Source organism: Vigna angularis, chromosome 2, assembly GCF_016808095.1.
Source record: "Vigna angularis cultivar LongXiaoDou No.4 chromosome 2, ASM1680809v1, whole genome shotgun sequence".
In the NCBI taxonomy this organism is placed as follows: domain Eukaryota; kingdom Viridiplantae; phylum Streptophyta; class Magnoliopsida; order Fabales; family Fabaceae; genus Vigna; species Vigna angularis.
Window position 1 is genome coordinate 643,917 of NC_068971.1, and position 19,536 is coordinate 663,452.

Below are 19,536 nucleotides of genomic sequence, written 5' to 3' on the forward strand. Positions count from 1 at the left end.
TGTGACGACATCAATTTGTCAATGACCCCAACTTGCCATGTTAGCATGGCTTGTGCATGTTCAATGTTTTTTGAAAATTTACACATGTAATTTGATATTGAAATTACACTGTTAAATTTCCCTATTGTTGATTTCCTAAATAATTTCGACATATCGGATGTTGACACCATTTTCAAGGAAGAGAAATAAAGTACTTTCTGATTTACAGTGTTTAAGATAAATTTTATTTTCTTGTAAGAGAAATGAAAAAAAAAATTAACATTTTACTTCTTCTCTTCCACCAATTCCAACAATTTGGTTCCACATTCCTCTCCAACGTTTTGCTTGAGTTGTTCTCTTCTTTCTACCAAATCCTGTCACTCTTCTACACAGTACTACTGTATATGAAGAAGTGGCCACTGTTGCAGAATCACTTATTTGCTCTTTTGCTTTTCCTTCAATCATGTCTTTCTCTTCTTGCCTTTCCCATTCCCCATTGACACTCAAGGTACATTTTCTCTTTACTTTCCTATTGCTTCCATTGATTTCTCATTTTACATGCAATTTTTCTTTCACCGTTTTGTTCATTAGCTACCTTTTATTTATCACCTATTTTTTTTTCCTGGCTTCAGCTCATTTCCCCCCTGCCCACTAGGTTGGAGTTTCATTCCCTACGTTTGAACTCTAAAGTTTTAAACTTTGAATGGTTATTGGACTGAAAGTGGCCATTTTTCGTAGATTTGAACCGCCTAAGCATTACTAACGAACTGGGCATTTGTGAATTTCTTTTTATTCTTTGCATGGTTGTTTGCTTGTTTTGCTTTGCATGGATCTATTCTAGGCGCTTGTTGGTGTAGTAGAGTTAAAAAAGGAGTTTGTGTTTCTGAAACTGGCTTTTCTGTGTCTTCAAAAGCTCTAAATTCATTCAGTTCTGTGGGTTTGTTCAAAGACTCCTTGCGTGTTGAAGTGTCATTCAAATAATAATCTGCACAACCTGGTTATTTCCACTCTAAAAAAGGTTTAATATAATTTATTCGTATATATGGATAGCATAAGGTGTACTTTCTGGGCTTAAGACAAACTGTTCTTATAATTGAGATTCTTTTTGTTTCATTTTGGCAGCCTATAAAACCTTGTGGTTCTGTTGGGAAGGGGCAAAATTTTGTTTTCTCTTTCAGAAGTAATTGGCCTGAGCTTTGTAACAGACACATTGTGGGGAGTAGAAGGTTGCAAGGAAATTTAACAAGGGTCAACTTAAGTGGAGATTGGAGTTTCATAGGAGGATACAAAATTGTTATGAAACCAAATGCTACAAGATTGGTTCATTATCCAAAAAGGGGTCAAATGCAAGCTTCATGTAACCCTCTTATACTACAGCTTCTCATTTTCAAACTCATTTTGAAAATAACGTGTCTTTTGCTGGACCAAATTTATTTAAGAACCAATTGAAGTCTCTGGTATTTTGGACGTGGTGATACTTTTCTGTGTTTCTGAGCAACTTACAGGTGAAATTGGAGGTTTTGTAATTAGGCCTCTTTGCTCTAAAATTTCTCATTTTGACCACCCTGGAAAATTTCACTGCATTCTGATTTATATAAATATCATTGGCGCAAGCTGTTTTTTCATTCATATATTTTGATTCTTATTAAAAAACTGTTGGATTTGTCTTGCCACTAAACTAATATTGTTTATCTCGAAATAGAGCACAAATTAAGGATTTGATTCACAGAATGAATTTACATGGTTAGCTTACCTCTTGTGTCAGTATATCTATAACTTAAATTACTTTATGATATACACGCACATTGAAACTACCGAGAGCTATAAATATCCGTGCATTGTCTGCATGACTTCACCAAGTGTTGTTCTTAGTTTAAGCTTAACTAAGTTACTCGGCTTTATTTTTTGAAATTTTTAGGGACCAGTTATTGATTTTAAGTTGTCCCTTTTGCTTTAGTCTTCCACAATGTCATGTGGCTGCCGATTTCAGCTATCTGTGCTGTTGTGGTACCTACTTTTTCGTTATTCTCTAGCATAATGTGACTTTGAATTTGATAGCATAATGTGGTTCCTACTCTTTAATGTCGAATCTGAACAGCTTGTTCTAACATGCTTGACACTGGATTATGTTCTGTGCTTAAAATTTAAATCTTGCTACTAGTTCTGCTCTTGAAGCAGATGTTCAATTTCTTGGAAAGGTATGCTAGGAATCAGGTTTTACTGAAGCTATTGAGCTGTGGTCTAAATTTCGTACCATCATTACATTCATTCTGGTTGGGTTTAAAGTTTGCCTTTAACTGTCGATATTTTGCTATTTTACTGTAAAAGCAATCAATCACAATGAGTAATTCTAAATAGCAAAGATGTGCCTATAGTTATCTTAACTACTTAGACATTTTGGTAATCTGCTTCTCTTTGTACAAAGTTGACTGAATATTCCTTTATTCTGTATAACTGATGGTGACTATTTTTTTCGCCTGATACTCACTTTTCTACCTTTATTTGTCAGGCTTCATAGGAACTCAACTTGCTAGCACTGCATTTACGGCTGGAACTGTAGCCGTTCTCCCATTTTACACACTTATGGTTCTAGCTCCAAATTCTGATCTAGTATGTTTCTAACTGCAGTGGAGAAAATTTACGACTCACGAGCACGATTCATTGCAACAATTTTGCTTTATTACATGTCTGTTTAGTTACCATGCAAAAATCATTCACATATATATAATTATTTTCTGTAGTAGTAAATAATCCTTGTGTGGAATTTGGATATTCTTCTTTCTCGTAAACTTTTATTGGGTCTCTGATTTTGTACTTCACGTCTTTCCTGATTCATGTTAAGTGCAAAAATGCAGACCAAGAAGTCTATGGAGAGTAGTCTGCCATATGTAGTGCTTGGGATTCTTTATGCATATTTGTTGTACCTTTCTTGGACGCCTGAGACAGTTCGATTGATTTTTGCAAGTAAATACTTGCTACCAGAGGTGTGTGTGAATGCATTCAGCAATGAAGTTTTTCTTCCCAAAAGAGTTGTATGCAACTGATAACTGTGAATACTTCTTGATGCAGCTGCCTGGTATAGCAAGAATGTTCTCCAGTGAGATGACTTTGGCCTCTGCATGGATTCACCTGTTGGTTGTTGATCTTTTTGCTGCAAGGTCGTGGATTTTATCTTTCTCTTGGTTTCTCATTCTTTACCGAGTTATCTAATCCTATTTCTGGTTATGAATTCAGGCATGTTTTTCAAGATGGACTGAAGAATCAGATTGAAACTCGGCATTCTGTTTCTTTTTGCTTGTTCTTTTGCCCCATTGGGATTCTTACTCATATCATCACCAAAGCCATCACCAAACCTGCCACAAAAGAGGGTCATGGTGTATAGAGGGCACCTGCTTATACCGAGACAACAAGGATTTCATTTCATTTGAATAAAAGTTTGGTGAAGTCATGTCTGAGTTGAACTCATGAATTTTCTTGGTACTTGATATCTGTCACAAGTTGGTCCAAAGGGCCTTGCAATGAGAGGCAATTGAAATTTATGGAAAAAATAGAACTAAATAAGGAGCAACTATCATTTTATTACTGAAAACTAAAATTGATTTTGAATAAACAATTTAACTGTGCACAGAAAAAAAATTGACTGCACCTTTGAAATGTCTATGTGGATTGTGTAATTATTAACCTTTAAAATATTTGAATTCCAAGGTTAGATAAAATGATATGAAAAAAGAAAAACTCTATAGAAACAAAAAATAGAGAAAATTTCTCTTGCTTTCACTGATAGTTAGGTAAGAATGTTTTAAAAGAAAATGTGTATGTACGTAGGTTGAAAAATGAGTCTCCCTGCTCAATGAATCTAATATTATGGTTGATGGCAAGAAGTTGACGTTTGGCTTTCGAATGGTTTTAGGAGCTGATTTATCTACAGGGGACAGAATCCTTAATGCGCATTCGAAGTTTTTGAAACAATTTTAGTTCTTTGCCATTTGTAGCTATCAACCTTTTCAAATTTGGCACTGGCTTTTGTTAATTTTAGAATCACACCACCAACCAAATCAGAAATTACACAAGTACAATTTCACTTATTTTTACTACCGTTTTTATGATTGGATTGAACGAGACATTATAATTAATGAATAAAAATTTTAAATGTGAGTTTAAGTCTTACATTAAATAATTAATAAGAAAGTAGAGTATGATATAAAAATGAAAATCCATTAGTCCATTGTTTTAAAATTTTGGATAAAAATAATGTAAATTTCATTGATATTGTGTCTCTTTGTTATTTTTCACAAGATGAGTATCATAACCTCTGAAATATCGTTGGATTCAATCTCTGATCTCAAAAAGAATCAACATGAGTCCGTTTTTTAAAGGTCAACTTTGTTATGTTTCTAACATTTGATAAACAGAAACATAGTGAAGTGTTAGCATCTGTATCTATCTGAGATTCTTAGATAATAATTAATCTATATATTGTTAATCCTTTCTCTCACATTACTTCATGCGTGGGCATAATACATCTCCCTGGACGTTAGTTAAAACCATTTAAGGTTCCACACTATACTACGACTGCAAAAAGAACCATACAAACAGAGAAGAACTGAAAACATATGAGCAGTGAAACACAAAGTCGGTACGTGTTTTAGTCTGTTACCAAAAGCTACATCGTAAATTTTCAACAAAGTAAGCGTTAAAGCATACATTACGTACAACAAATGATTCAGATTGATCAAACGATATAACAAAAGCTAGGTCAATTTGGTTTTCTTGGACTTAGCTTGAGGCTTCTCAGAAATATCATCAGCATCAACATCATCGTCCGAAGAAGCTTCTAATGACTCATCCGGTACATCATGAGGAACATTATGCTTTGTAATGAAATCCTTTAATATGGTCATGCTTTCCTCTTTCAGTGAAACCAATTGCTCTGATAAAGAACCGTTTTTCGGCTCAACAGAATATGATTCTGAGCCAAGACGCAATGTAGCCTTTACGTGAGGCTTAGCATCACAAAATTGTGTCTCCATCTATGTCTTTTGAACATCAAAGAATAAAAAAGAGGATTAGATACTTATACAGTTCATAGACAACAGAATTACAAAGTAAACAAGAACAAACTGTATAGATACACATACACACACAATGTAAGCATCAGTTGAAGAAAAGTCTTACATAACTATAAATTTGGATTTGGATTTTTACTGAAACACAAGAATAAGAAAACAAAAATATGAAGCTCAAAATAATTTGAAGCATGGGAAATCCCAAGGATCAGATTCCAATTGGGGAATTCAGGTCCAAGGAATCATTTACAGATTTAAATGGAACTCCGAAAAGCAACGTCTTTAAGCATACAAGGTTCAAGTTTCAGCGGATATCCAAATATCAAAACTAGCAGAGACTACAATGAGTAGCCAACAACAGACATTTCGTCAAACAGTATACCTACAAATAAAAATAACACCTTGCAAGTTTTCAAATACAGAACCAAGCAGAGTGAGTGATTAAGCTGAACGAATAAAAGATGGTGCGGAAAATAATACAGAGATTCGAACAAAAGAAAGACTCAATTATAAAGAAAATTGAGAAAATAGGAAAACCAAGCAAAAGGGTTTTCACCTTTCCCAGGGCGTGGGTGGCTGCTCACTGAAAAAACAGAAGAATCGCACACCCTTTTGTGCTTGCTGAATTTACTTTTGGACCAATACGTCGTGTCTCGGCCCACTTCAATCGAACATGGGCTTTGAGCTACATATATGGGTCATAAATTTCTTCTTCTTTTTAACTGTTTTAGGTTTTCTCTTTCTACACCCCTTTACTTATCCATACAATTTTGGTAGGGTGCAAAAAGAAATTTTGATATAATTCCATTGTGGATTTTATTGTCTATTTTACAGTTGTAGTCTTATTAGTTTGTGACATTGATTTCTTTTCAACAATTTTTAAGCTTGATTGACAGTTTATGATTTCAGGTGCATGAAGCAATTTCACTGAGTTAGATGTTTTCTTTTTGTTTATGTTTCTTTCACTATAACCATTTCAAAGTCCTTTTTAGTGATAAATAAGTAATATTTTAAATTATATTTTCCGTCATCTATTTTTGTTTCAGTTGATTAAGAAATCTTGAAGATCTTTCAACAACAATTTTTTTTTCTTCTTTTGCATCAAAAGATTGAAGATCCAAACAATGCATTTTTCGTTTTTCAAATTACATAATTTTTTATTGACAAATTAATTGCACTTAATTTCCATGGATGTTTATTGTCAGACCTCGGAAATTTAACCCAAACCCCACCTGTTTAATCTCATTTAATGCGTCCAAAACCCTCTCAGAATCATTAAAAACCCACCCAAAACTCTGATCACTGATGCCAAGTGTCAAGAATGGAAGATTCGAAAATCAGTAGTGGAGGACAGGTGTCCACAGGAGAGCGCACGTTCGTTTGGACGTGAGACAGACAAAAATGATTTTTCTGAAAACCCTGTTCACTCTCCTCTGCATGCACTTCTCCTTCCCAACTCTGATTTCCATTTCCTCCTCCTTCTCTCTAGAAAACATTTCCTTCTCTCTATTGTAACTCATCCTTCCTTTCTCTGATCCCATTTCAGAAACCGTAGAAGAAGTCCCGACGTCGTGAGCTTCTTTCTGGACCGAACAGTTCCAGAGTCTGAAACTGGTAAGTTCTCGTCACTAGTCGTTCGTTCTTGGGTTGCATGCAAAACCAAGTTTTGGTTGCATGCAGGAGTACAATCTAAATTATTCTTGGTTTTTATATGGTTAGACTTAGTTGGAGAAATTAAGAAAATCGTTGAGGGTAGAAAGCTGTAGTCGAACGAACCAAAATCCTACTCTTAGGACGTTCACCACTGATCCAGGTAAGGGAAGCTTATTTAATTTAGTTGACATTTGTATGTTGCCTTACTGTATGAACGTCCGTTGATTTAAGGAATGAATATGATGCATGCTGCTTGATGTATATGATGATGGTTGATATTTATGAATGTGAATATGAGTAATCATATTGAGTATGAATTATAAATGTGGAATTCTATAAAGTCTGTAAATTGATATTTGATATGAAGTTATAAGGTATGAATTGATATGTTGAAAACTTGAGTTGAAATTAGATGAAATTCTGTATATGAAATTCTCATTATGATAAAGTACGTTCGTTGTCGAACGGTCCTCTATCGTTCGGTTTGTTCTAGTAAATTGTTTTAAAATTGGAATTCTTTCATTTGGAGAGAATTCTAATCGAGGACGAGCGTCCTCATGTGGAACACTATGCTTGAGCGTTTGTTCAAGCATAGTTGTACCCGGATATCCGAAATAAAGTAATACATATATACACCCCCATACTTTAAGACTAGTAGTGCTCGGCTTTATACCTAGCGCTTGTAATAAGTGGCGCTCGGTCTTACACCTAGCGTTCATACTAAATAGTGTTCGGTCTTATACCGGACGCTCATACTTGTCTTTAATTATCAAGCTTGTTGAAATAACGTTCGTCCAACATCAGAATTATTTTCCTTTACCATGTTCAGTCATTTACTGGCATTGGATTTCCTTATGTGAACTATTCTAAATACACTTTCTTAACCTCTTGATGAGTCTCCTTTTATTTGATCCGGCATAAGGCCTCCATATTTGACTTATTCCTTAAGTATTGGTTTGAATTCAAGAGAGTTAGTTCAGTCAACTGATTCCTGTGGTAAATACCGTTCGTCATATATATTGCTCTATTTTACTCGGTTCTTTTCGTAAATCCAAAAGTAACTCTCTTCGCCTTATTCTGTTCTGAACGAGAGAATCATCGATCTCTTTCTTCTCGTTCGTCCTCGTTCTGAAGAGGACTGAACGTTCGTTATTTTGTGTCCTTGTAACTAATGATGAAATTGATAATGAAGTGGAAGATTATAAAGGAGGAACAGTATATGAGATGAATAAACGATTGTGTTTTTTGAATGAGTGTTCCAGGGAGGAACGACTCATGTATTAAATATTGGAATTTTGTAAAGTATGACTGTGGGCATGCTAATGCTGACAGTTCATCCTAATGTTCCGTGAATACTCGTCCTCACGTAGAGGAGGGTAGGTCATGTGTGGGAACGGTAGGAGGTCCTAATCCTTAGGGGTACTTTGGATAGGGCTAACCTCGGGTGGCAGCTGTTGAGTGTATCCCAGTTACTACATCACCCGGGTGCACGAACGCCTGTAGCTACACAGATTCACACAGTCCGGACGGTCCGTCTAATGATAGTTTTCGTATTGATATATATATATATATATATATATATATATATATATATATATATATATATATATATATATATATATATGTTGAATCATTCTTGTGTTGTTGAAATGTTTAATTTATATGTTGATGTGTTGAATTAAATTACTTAAGCTTACCCTGTGTTTTCTTGTGTTGTCTCGTCCTTGTACGTCCGTCCTGTCAATTGCAATGATCATCCATGTGGATGTGAGCAGAAGGAGATGCCTTGTTGGAAGATATAATTGAAGAGGAGAATCTGGTAGATGTGGAAGTCAAGGCCGAGCCTTAGAACGTCCGGTTATTCATAGACGATAGCTAGTTATTTTTGATTTTGAACGTTCGGTTAGTTTGTTTTGTAAAACCGTTCGTCCCGAACTCTTGTTACTTCTGTATTATTGTATTTAACTCTGAAAGTAATGTCGTTCGGCTTTTGAACGTTGATTTTAGTGTAAGACTGCACTGTTTGATTTTGTAATGTAATTAATTCTAATTTATAGTTATTACTGTATTTTGGGATGTTACATTTATCTTTTGTTTTGTTAAAAGAATAGAATACATTTTTTGTTAAAAACATTCAATAGTAATTTTTTTTTCGTTTGTTTGATTAATCGGATTATATTAAAGAAATGCTAGTAACATTTAAAATAACATATTTAATTTCTCAATTTATTTTATTGCAAATTAAAAAATCGCGAATATACTTTCCCTTCTCAAACTTGGATAAAAGAAAAACCCAAACAACTGAACAATTATTTTAAATATCTTTTCAGTTTTATTTTAAATTAGTACTTTAATGCTTTATTTCTTTTCTTTGTGTATTTTAGTTAGTAAAAAACATTTCTCTAACATTTAAAATAATTAATTTAATTTAATTTTTATTCTATTACACTGAGAAAGGGAGAAGAAGATACAGAAAACAGAGTAAGAGCTTTTGGTGTTATCATTGCTGTGGAGCGACCCTTATCTTGTTGGCGTCAAAGACCGAAGCTTTGAAGAAAAATAGGAGAGGCAATGGCTGTTTGTGTTTCTGGGTCGCACACAATTTTCATGAACCGTTCCAATTTGAAGACTGTTGCAGTTCTGAGCAGAGAGAAGAAGATGGGAGTACAATACGATCTGAAGAAAGGGCAGAGTCGTAATTTCCATGAGCTCCCCTCTGGTCTAAGCATGGAGGTGATAGTGCAAAAGGGTGCAGAAATCAACAAGAATGTTGAATACCCTCCTTTGGTTTTTGTTCATGGAAGCTATCATGCTGCTTGGTGTTGGGCTGAACACTGGTTGCCCTTCTTTTCATCTTCTGGCTATGACTGCTATGCTGTTAGCTTGCTAGGACAGGTACATTCTCAAAAGGGTAAATGACATTTCAAAAAAATTCCCAAAAATTTTGTTATAAGTATCTCATCCATGTTGTTAGTTTCAGTGTCAAGATATTGAGAAGTTTTTAACTGTAATGGTATTGTTATCTATATGCACTTCCAAACGTGTCATCTTTTGGTGGTGATTTCTCCTTGGATAGGGTGAAAGTGATGCACCTGGCGATTCTGTTGCCGGTACACTTCAGGTGTGTACCTCTTCCATTTCTACTTGAGATTTGTTTATAGCCACCAATTTAGACTCGTACGTACTACTGTCTCGTAAGTAGTGTTTGACGTAGTAAAACTTTGAGTAATTTTCGAAGTATTGAATATCTATCACTTTACCCCTTAGGTTGATGAATTTCACTGAACTTAAGCTGTCCTTAAGTAGTTTAGACTGCTAACCCTACTTAAGTACTTCTTTTATGAGTAAGAATAACGCTTATATGAAATTTATGGTTTAAGCTTTGTTTATCTATTAACTTTCAAAATTTGTTTGATAATTTGGGCAGATTTAATGGATTATGATCATATACTATTATAGTTTCTTGTGTGTACCATGTTTTGCAGTAGACACACGCAAGAGATGTTGCAGATTTTATCTGTCGAAATATTAGATCACCGCCTGTGTTGGTTGGACATTCATTTGGAGGACTTATTATTCAATATTATATTTCCAATTTAGGAAGTGACAATCTCAAAGGTGCTTTCTCACCCTGGCTTAATTTGTTAATTTGTTGAAAATTGTTAAATTAGATGATTCTGAATTTTAGTCTGCTACTATTGATTAATAGTTAAGAATTATTTGCACCTGATGTTTATTTTTGGTACTTTGAACTTGACATGAGAACACCGTGGTGAATGTTGCCAAATAAACATGTGGTATATTTTAGGATTCTATTATAGATGCATAGTTTTAAAAGAGTAACTTTTTGTTAAAAAAATGTATGAGAAAATAGGATTTGTTTACCATTCTCTCACCAAACATTTAGATTATATCGGATCAGACTTAGATTTTGAATCAAACTAATTGATTGAGATTGGATGAGATGATTTTATCTGTCAAAACCCATTTCTATCTATGAACACTCCTAAGGTATACGTGTATAGTTGATGGCAATTGGTCATAAGATTCAAAAGGCAGATGCAACTTGTACAAAGTGTACTGAGCTGCTGGTGTGTGCATCAGGAGCTTATTATGGTATCATTTGGTCTGTCTTCTCTCCCCTCCCGCCATATATATGCATGTGTATCGAAACTCTCTGTTATCTCTGATAATTTTTCATTTTTGGCTCATTGTGCTTATTCATTTGAGCTTGATCCTGTAAACAGAAGATTTATTCCCAAAGCTTACAGGAGCTGGCCTTGTTTGCTCTGTACCTCCTTCTGGTAATAGGTAACTAAACTCTCAATTATGTTATTGCTTGCTATTCTTTAAGAGAGAAAGATGAACCTTTTAACTGTGATTGCACTGGTTGATATTTCTTTGTCAATTTTATTAGTGGGATAGTTTGGCGATATATCTTATCCAAGCCAATTACTGCCTTCAAGGTATTTGAACTTAATTATCTGAAGACTGTGACTTTTCCCGTGTTGGTCTTCTGATATGCATACACCACCTGACAGGTAACTCGCAGCTTGGCAGCAAAAGCTTTTCAGACCTCTCTTCCCCTTTGTAAGGAGACATTTTTTTCAGCCACTATGGAGGATCATGTTGTTAAAAGGTTTGATGTCCTGGAACCATTCCTCCATGAGCATTTCCATTGCAATTTCATATGGAAAGGTGATACTTGGTGATATATTCAGGGCTTGTTACTACTTACAAATTTGTGGTAATGATTTAGTGAACAACATGTTCTGTCTTGTACCAAAACATTGGTAGTTCTAGCCAGCGCTTATTAAAAGGGCAGAGGCAGGGGATAAAGCAAGGAATTTCTTCTAAAAAAACATGCTTACCATACCTTGGCAAATGGCAATTCACTTCAGTGAACCTCAAAATTATGAACATGTTTGACTTTTTAGTAGGAAAACATATTGATTTACTGTCATTTCAATTATTTAGAGTAATCTCAAATAATGTCCACAGGGAAGAATGTTTAAAAATCCTGAATTCATGTCAAATTTTGTAGGAGTTCACTGTATGTTTATAATACCCCATAAACATAAAAATGTTGAACATGAACTTCAATTTTTTGTTAAATATCCTAAGACTTACTCTTTGTATATATTAATACCATGTTTTGATCCTTAGTCAACTTACTGAATATTTAGTTGTACTGTCCGTTGATATTTCAAGTTTATTTAAGCTCACAATTCAACTCAAGTTAAAGCTTAGTTGTTAAGGTTAACAGGAGGGGGGTTTAGTTTTTAATTTTGCAGCTTATTACCCATTTATTTCTAATGCTTTTGATGTTTAGGCATGTGGTTGTTGTTAGAAGATCTAGTCAGCAACTCAGAACTAGCTTGCCGCAAAGTGAAAATTTTTAATCCACACTCCAACCACAAACTTAGCTCTAAAGTTATTCTGATTTATTTTTTATTCATGGCTTTTAGGTATATATACTCTGTGAGTGATGTGTTTATAATAATGTGGAAGTGCTCGAGCCAGTTTCATGCATTTTAATAATAATTACTTCAACTCATGATCAATATATTGCGGAATGCATTCCTGTTATATAGCCTCAAATTTTTTGTTGATTTTTCAAGCTTAAAGTCCTGAAGCCTTTTTGCCTTGTTCTAATATTTCAGATATCAAGAGCTAATGAAAGAAAGTTCGAGGATGCCGTTATTTGATTTAAGAAAGCTGAATGCATCTCTTCCAGTTCCTCCTGTGTCAAACTGTCCTTTTGAAATTCTTGTGTTGGGTGCAAAGGATGACTTTATTGTGGTAATTTTATGTTTAACGTTTAATTTTAGTAACTACGTGCTTTTTCCTCCTCCAACGATACTGTTTAATTCATTGAATTATCATTGCCCAGTTATTTTTTCTACCAATAATTCCGCAACACTGATTCAACTTTTGATAGTGAATGTTTTTTTTTGTTGGCTATATTATAGGATATAGAGGGACTCAAAGAAACAGCAAAGTTCTATGGTGTGCCACCGGTGTGCATTGAAGCAGTTGCTCATGACATGATGTTGGATGTTGCGTGGGAGAGAGGTGCAAAAGTTATTCTTTCATGGCTAAATGGCTTGGAGAAGTAAGAAGCAAAAGATAGTAAAAAAAACCATATGCTTCATTTTCTCATTTTATCCGAGAACATGCAAAGATGTGTCTTGCTTAAGATAATTAGAAATGATGTAATAATGTTGAAGGTGTTCCAATCTTCAAGGTAGGTCCTAGAAGAAATGTGATTTTAGTTGTAATACACCGATCCAGATATCCAATCTCCATTCATATAAGTATCTGTACTTCAGCATCCTAATGTACTTGAATTTTTATGATAGATTCTCATTAACACTCACTATGGTACATCACATATAATAGATAGCCAGATGAAAAGATATCCCATTATTTCAGACACCAAAAACACCTAACGCTTTCTTTGTTGTGATTTCTCTATGCAAAGATATCCCATTATAATAAAGCGTATTCAAAGCAATGATATAAAAATAATACCTGTAGGCGCTTTGTTTATTATATAAAATGATAAAATAGGAATACATGTGGAGATGAAGCTTTTAACGAGCATTATTATGAACAAACTAATGACACTGGACAACCCACTTCTATATAATGAACTTTTCTCTAAGACTCAGTTGTGATTTTTTTTTTACTCTTGCATGTACACTAAACTGTTTCTATTCCAGGCAGCACATAATTGCATATTTCACTCCCTTGTGCTGAAGGCTAAGAAGCCTGAAAAACCTTGTTATTTACCCCTGTTCTGTACAGATGCAATTCAGATGCGCTGGTAACACTAATCTCAGTGTTAGCGGCTGCAAAAAGAACATCACCTTGGGTGACTACGTGCCCTTTGGGTGATCCTGTATTCATATTTCCTTCCCCAACAGTCACCAAAAATATGGAAGGACCTGGAACTGCTGGAAACACCACTCTTTCCCCTTGAGGAAGGATACAACGATCAATCTCAAATTCCTCAAATGGTGGGGTATATTTATTTACATATTGATTAAGAGAAATTCCATGCAATATCTCAGGAGAACCCTGTAAGAAAATAGAGAGAAAATGGCCTCAAACATAGAATCTCATGTATTCTGCCACCTATTAAGTGATCATTTCAAATCAACATCCCTCAAAATGTGTTTCAGCCTTAAACTATATATGCATGTCTACTACTGTGCTGCTCATGTTGAGTCAATACTTCAGACAATAATCAACAAGCAGTCCATGTGCCATGGTGAAGGCCAAGGATAAAAGAAACAAAAGAGAAGTAATGAATATGGATCAATCGATAGCCAGGATGAAATTCAAAGAAGAAAAAAAACCGAGACGTGCCTAACCTAAGTGATCAGGTGTAAGGCTGAAGAAATACAAGGTTTAACATGTCATTATTTATTGGAATTCGTATCAAAGAAAAACCAAAGGGAACAGTAAATTACTTCAACTAAACTGAATATCTGAACGAAAGGATCTAACAACAGCCTTGATGCATCCTTTACCTGTTTGTACGTGAGCATAGAACAAAGGGTCTGGACATCTCTGTGTTTGGGAGTTAGGCCAGCTCGCACAACATTGTCAGAAGTTGCCATGCATTCAACGCACTCCCCAGACAAATATGCGTGTGGTTCGTTTGCCCCCAGGAACAAAGCTTCGCCGGGATTGAGTTTTACAAGGTTAAGAAAGAAGGCTGCTATGACACCAACATCAGATGGATATTGCATTTCCAACCGCAGTACTAGCTGCTCTTTATCTGTCAACTGCCTCACCTGACGCATAGCTCAACAAAAAAGAAAAAAAAGAACATAATTATTATATTAATGATGTAACAAGAAGGTGAAGTCTTGTGAATAGAAAAAGCTGTGACAGTATCCTATATCCAGTACATAATACAGAGAGGATCAGATATACAGATAACATGTGGTTTCAGAATAAGTAGTTTGTATTCTATTCATTACTTTTGACCATGAGACTATATGACCCTTGGAACAGACTTAAATTGCCACATATTTTCTGACATGTTTACATGGACTATATATTATATCTAAATAACAATATGGATATAAAAGGAACAAAACCAGAATGATAGATTAGCGCATATGCTAAACTCGTAAAACCAAATAGCGCATGTAACGAACAAACCTCATTCTCCTGAAGCAGACGAGTTTTCAATCTGTTTACTGCATCAGTTACTCTCTCTTTATTAGCTGACATGAGATCGGTGAACACTGCCTTCAAAACAGGTTTAACCTTTTCTTCATCATCCTCATCGTTAGTTTGTAAGACCAGGTTTGTATTTGTAGCACCAATTAGTTCCACAATTTCAGGAATAGAATGAAGCACACCCTTGAGCTCCTAAACAGAAACAGGGAGATTGCTCATTTACTAAGATATCATTAAAGCAAGTTAATGTCTTAGCATCTAGCACAAGTTCTAACCCCTACAAAGACAGAAGTTAAGGGAAAAAGTTTAAAGAAAAAACTAGGAAAAGAATCACTGATCAACAAGAACCACTCAAGAAATTTTTTCCCATAACCAGTAAACATCTTTGAATTATTGTCAAGATTAAAAATACAGAGTCCTATTGGTCTCAAACTACAAAGAAATATTCCTCTACTGAAATTTTTGGTTTTCAAGTACAACCAGGTAATTTTTACACAAGAAATATTCTTTGGCTTAGATTTTTGGTTTTCAAGTATAACTTGGTAATTGTTTCCATCTTTGCTTTATCAAACAAATAGACCTTTTAATGCTTGGGTTATGCAATTTTAAAAAAAAAATGTTGATTCCATTTTCCACCTAAGAGAATTACAGAAATAAACCATGGCAGCATCCATATATGAATGAACTCGAAAGTTAATGAGTGAATACTCATCACATTCCTCATGTAAACCAAAAGAAAATAACAATAAACGTCAAATCCCCCAAGCCAAATCAAATCCCATGGAAACCTTAAATTAAAGTAACATAGCCGTGGTTTGGCAGCCCACACTATAAGATCTGTAATAAAACGAAATCATACTTCCACCATCTGCCCTAAAACTCTATTACTTTATTCATTCAAACGGATATCATTCGATTCTTTTGACATGTTCTCTATTAATTGTGTTGTTGGTTGGCTATCACAGGTTGGATTGCATCAGAAAGAAGCCTGTGAACAAGTGGAAACGTGATTGACATAATAAGGAAAGTAAAGTTAGCAGAGAAAGGAACATTCAGTCACATCACAGGGATTGTACCTAACAGGTGGGCTGTTCTTATCCAATCAATAAAAGTCCATGAATACTGAATATCTTTTAACTTTTAAAGAAGTGGTTTTTAACACATCAAACTCTACAGGAAAACAATAAAAAATTCTGATGTATCTACAATCAACAACAATATCTAGGGCAGAAAATTCGCGCAGACCCTTTCCCGTTTTCTGCCATATAATATAAGGTTCAAACTCAAAAGCATACATTCAAAGTTGAAAAACACAGCACAGACATAAAAGTTTTTTTTGTTGTTGTTGTTGAACAGTCGATGAAAAATCAAAACCGTTGTTCTCATCATATTCATACCAAGAACTTAAAATATAATAAAATGTAATTTATTCATTTAATTTCTAATTGTTCTCATTTTAAATTTCTGGTTCCCATTTTAAAAAATAAAAAAAAAGGTAGTGTGAAATGTAAAAAATTTTGGTGTGGGAAAGAATATTTTTTCTGTAGTTTATTGTCGCTAGTTTATACTGTCAGAAAGTTTTATCCGGGGACCTCAGCAAGAGCCAAAACTAGCTCATACGTACGTGTCAGAATTACACATTTCTTGTATACAAAATAAACCTTAAAAGAGTAATGCTAAATTCTCCTGTTAATCCTGTTATAAATCTTCCAACTCTTGATAAACAGAATACTAAATAAAAAGTAAATCCTATCTTGAAAATATAAAATTTATCATTATCATGCAAAGGATCTAGGCTGTCAAAGAGGAAGATTTAGAATGATTGAACTTAGTGTGGAGAAAATTACAGAGAACAAAGGAACAATTTAACATAATAATAAAAATAATCCAAAGAATGAAGTGGTACCTTGAGAGTGATGAATCCACACAGAGCCTCAAAATTAGTTATTGCAAGAGCCATCTCTGGTTTGTGATTTCCATCTTTATACAAATCCGGGTGCAACTTATGCAGAATTCTAGCCAACTCTTTATCAGGGTGAGCCTGAATAGACAAAGCCTTCCCCACAGACAGCACCTAACAAACACAACGCGCTGAAAAGATTCAATCTTGCGCCAAAACCGAAACACCCACTTACATAACCAGTGACAATTACAAAGGAGGGATCGGAGAGATATACCTTGAACAAGAAAGGGAGATCAGAACCCCATTTGCGAAGAACCTGGTCTCCTAGCACATCAGGGTTGTCGGAAAGCCACGACTTAAGGGAGACCCCATTGGAGGCCAAGAAAGAAGGTCCTGAATCGTGGGTACCAATCCAAAGCTCGGCATAAGGATCCTCCGCGTGAAATGGAGTGTTGGAATTGAGCGCGTGGAGTCTGGCAACCTCGGAGACGCGACCAGGGAGACCCCAATCGTAGTTTTTGACGGAGCAACGGAGTCTCTGAAGGTGACAGGGAGAGTCCTCCATTGGTGTGGCGATAGCAACGAGAGTCTCAGTGAAGGGAAGAGAATGGGAATTGAAATTGAGGCAGAGGCATTGCTGGTATTTGAAGAGTGAGTGAGAGAGAAGATGGCGCAAGCGGAGGAAAAGGAAGGTGTGGGATGTGTCCTTTTCTGATGCAAGTTTTCCTCTTTCTTTCCTATCAACTGCTGTGATTTGATCTTATCTTCTTCTTCTTGAGTGGGTTTCTTTGTGTTTTTACCTTTTGTTACTTTCTTTCTTGCTTTCTCAGATGCCTCTAAGAACAAGGAATTTCATACACCAACCTCAATCTGCTACAGACAATTTATGAACCTTCTTGATCTTTCCAATTCTACAAAACGCTTCTTTTCTGAAAATTTCAATTCACTCCCACTTTTGTAAGAGAAAAAGTGGAACTGAAGGTCAAAATCAAAGACTCAAAAACAGGTAAAAAAATCTCTAAGAAATAGTCATGGTTTTATAGCGTGAAAATGGAATGGAATTCTGTGACGAAGAAAAATAAATTTTATTATTATAATTAATATATTGTTATTATTTATTACTGTGATTATTTTTGTTTATTATTACTCTTGTTCATTTATTATTACCGTGAACAAATCATATTGAATATACATCTTTTGTGGACAAATTTTAAGTGTAAGGTGGTTTGAGATTGGAAAATTATATTTTCTACGTTCGAATTTAATTTACTTTATTTATAAAGAATAAATTTCACATGAAATTTTGTTTAGGCATGATTTTTAACTGAGTTTTTAATGAAAATATCCTCATACAAGATATCATTTTCCTGTGTTAAGAATAAAAAAAAACATTACAAAATATATTATTTTTCGATTTATAGAAATTTAATATAATTTTGTTTATTAATCTATGCATACTTTGATTATTTTTAGAATCATAATTTTGAGGATTTTAAAAATCATAACTTTTGGGTATGAGAAAATTAAATTTCTCTAGTACCAGAACAGACCTACATAAATAAAAAGATACATATTCAATAGTTTACTTTAAACCTTGGATGGGTATCCAAATTTAGTATTTTTTGGTTTTGCCGTAAATTTATATAGTTCGAGTTTCTGATTTATTAAATATAACTTTTGATTTATTAATAAATACTCAATCCAATATTTTATGTTCACAATATATTAAATTTTTGTTTCATGATATCATGCGTCCACTCAATTTTTTTAATCTTTTTATTTATTTATTCCTACCAAAACCTTTTTTTTTTCACTCATTCCCTTTCACTTTTTTTCTATCACTTTGACGAGTAAATTATTTTTGTATATTTTTTCATTATTAATTCTTTCCTTCTCCAATAATAGTTTTTTTTAATCATGGCACTCTTATTAAAAATTTAATTAATACATGTTTGTCAACTACTGCTTTAGGAAAAATAAACAATTTAAAAACTTTTGAAGGAAAGAATTATTATTATTATTTATTATTATTATTACAATTAATATATTTCAACTGAAAATAGTACCATACCAAATGTAATTATGAAATAATTAAGATTAGTTAATTATGTGTTACGCTAATTGAGTGATGTTGGCCAACCAGTAGAATTGAATAATACAATAAAAACGTTGGAAGTCAACTTACACTATTTGTTCGAGAAAGACGAAGACAAAAAAAAACTAAAACTGTAATATAAAAAAAAATATCAGCCTGTGTTGGTTGGTATATATATATATATATATATATATATATATATATATATATATATATATATATATATATATATATATATATATATATATATATATATATATATATATATATATATATATATATTTTGTGTGTGTATGAGTTCTATACCATGCACAAATATTATCAAATATGATCAAATATGTTTAAATATATTTACATGCAACTTTTAAAACTGAATTAAGAAATCACGTGTGTGAGAGAAACAAATCCCGCATGTAATACAAATTTTAGTTTTATTATATTTATATACAAATCTTAAAACTGAATTAAGAATTAATACGTGCTTTTAAGATCCACTAAAGAATGAATTATTTTGAATTAAGGCTTATTGCCATTAACTTAAAAAAGATATAAACTATAAATAGAATTTAGGAATGCATATGTAATGATAGAATCTGGCTTTTACATATTATTTGGTTACAAATTTTTTCTCCATAAAAAGT

General features: G+C 33.8%; 4 protein-coding genes across 5 annotated transcripts; 2 read left to right on the forward strand and 2 right to left on the reverse strand.

Annotated features, from left to right (window-relative positions):
* The first annotated feature begins 259 nt into the window (after positions 1 to 259).
* LOC108321658 (protein ABA DEFICIENT 4, chloroplastic) lies at positions 260 to 3,592 on the forward strand. The gene is made up of 6 exons (XM_017553476.2): positions 260 to 487; positions 1,102 to 1,336; positions 2,489 to 2,589; positions 2,835 to 2,963; positions 3,049 to 3,137; positions 3,214 to 3,592. The coding sequence occupies exons 1-6, from the start codon at positions 443 to 445 to the stop codon at positions 3,359 to 3,361; spliced, it is 747 nt and encodes a 248-aa protein (XP_017408965.1). The 5' UTR covers positions 260 to 442; the 3' UTR covers positions 3,362 to 3,592.
* A 1,008-nt stretch (positions 3,593 to 4,600) lies between these two features.
* Positions 4,601 to 5,679, reverse strand: LOC108321665 (uncharacterized). 2 transcript variants are annotated; one of them, XM_017553486.2, is made up of 2 exons: positions 5,602 to 5,679; positions 4,601 to 5,015 (listed from the first exon to the last, which is right to left on the reverse strand). In XM_017553486.2, exon 2 carries the CDS (start codon positions 5,007 to 5,009, stop codon positions 4,731 to 4,733), a length of 279 nt encoding a protein of 92 aa, XP_017408975.1. In that variant the 5' UTR covers positions 5,010 to 5,015; positions 5,602 to 5,679; the 3' UTR covers positions 4,601 to 4,730. The 2 variants fall into 2 exon arrangements, with proteins under 2 accessions (XP_017408975.1, XP_052729209.1); XM_052873249.1 differs by lacking the exon at positions 5,602 to 5,679 and adding an exon at positions 5,428 to 5,451.
* A 3,468-nt stretch (positions 5,680 to 9,147) lies between these two features.
* On the forward strand, positions 9,148 to 13,059 carry LOC108321703 (uncharacterized). The gene is made up of 8 exons (XM_017553535.2): positions 9,148 to 9,593; positions 9,775 to 9,819; positions 10,187 to 10,316; positions 10,946 to 11,009; positions 11,116 to 11,164; positions 11,240 to 11,337; positions 12,362 to 12,500; positions 12,671 to 13,059. Exons 1-8 carry the CDS (start codon positions 9,270 to 9,272, stop codon positions 12,815 to 12,817), a joined length of 996 nt encoding a protein of 331 aa, XP_017409024.1. The 5' UTR covers positions 9,148 to 9,269; the 3' UTR covers positions 12,818 to 13,059.
* A 161-nt stretch (positions 13,060 to 13,220) lies between these two features.
* On the reverse strand, positions 13,221 to 17,791 carry LOC108321702 (mannose-6-phosphate isomerase 1). The gene is made up of 5 exons (XM_017553532.2): positions 17,075 to 17,791; positions 16,804 to 16,971; positions 14,877 to 15,089; positions 14,237 to 14,503; positions 13,221 to 13,781 (listed from the first exon to the last, which is right to left on the reverse strand). Exons 1-5 carry the CDS (start codon positions 17,363 to 17,365, stop codon positions 13,464 to 13,466), a joined length of 1,257 nt encoding a protein of 418 aa, XP_017409021.2. The 5' UTR covers positions 17,366 to 17,791; the 3' UTR covers positions 13,221 to 13,463.
* Positions 17,792 to 19,536: the final 1,745 nt, after the last annotated feature.

Excerpts from the sequence above, each read along its gene's own strand:
- LOC108321702 (XM_017553532.2), bottom strand. The coding sequence starts at position 17,365 with ATGGAGGACTCTCCCTGTCACCTTCAGAGACTCCGTTGCTCCGTCAAA. Across the intron at positions 15,090-16,803 it reads GTGGATTCATCACTCTCAAG|GAGCTCAAGGGTGTGCTTCA; the intron begins GTACCACTTCAT and ends GTTTCTGTTTAG. Across the intron at positions 13,782-14,236 it reads CTATGCTCACGTACAAACAG|GGTTCTCCTGAGATATTGCA; the intron begins GTAAAGGATGCA and ends ATTTTCTTACAG.
- LOC108321665 (XM_017553486.2), bottom strand. The coding sequence starts at position 5,009 with ATGGAGACACAATTTTGTGATGCTAAGCCTCACGTAAAGGCTACATTG.
- LOC108321703 (XM_017553535.2), top strand. The coding sequence starts at position 9,270 with ATGGCTGTTTGTGTTTCTGGGTCGCACACAATTTTCATGAACCGTTCC. Across the intron at positions 9,594-9,774 it reads CTGTTAGCTTGCTAGGACAG|GGTGAAAGTGATGCACCTGG; the intron begins GTACATTCTCAA and ends CTCCTTGGATAG. Across the intron at positions 10,317-10,945 it reads AGGAAGTGACAATCTCAAAG|AAGATTTATTCCCAAAGCTT; the intron begins GTGCTTTCTCAC and ends TCCTGTAAACAG.
- LOC108321658 (XM_017553476.2), top strand. The coding sequence starts at position 443 with ATGTCTTTCTCTTCTTGCCTTTCCCATTCCCCATTGACACTCAAG. Across the intron at positions 488-1,101 it reads ATTCCCCATTGACACTCAAG|CCTATAAAACCTTGTGGTTC; the intron begins GTACATTTTCTC and ends TCATTTTGGCAG. Across the intron at positions 1,337-2,488 it reads GGGTCAAATGCAAGCTTCAT|GCTTCATAGGAACTCAACTT; the intron begins GTAACCCTCTTA and ends TTTATTTGTCAG.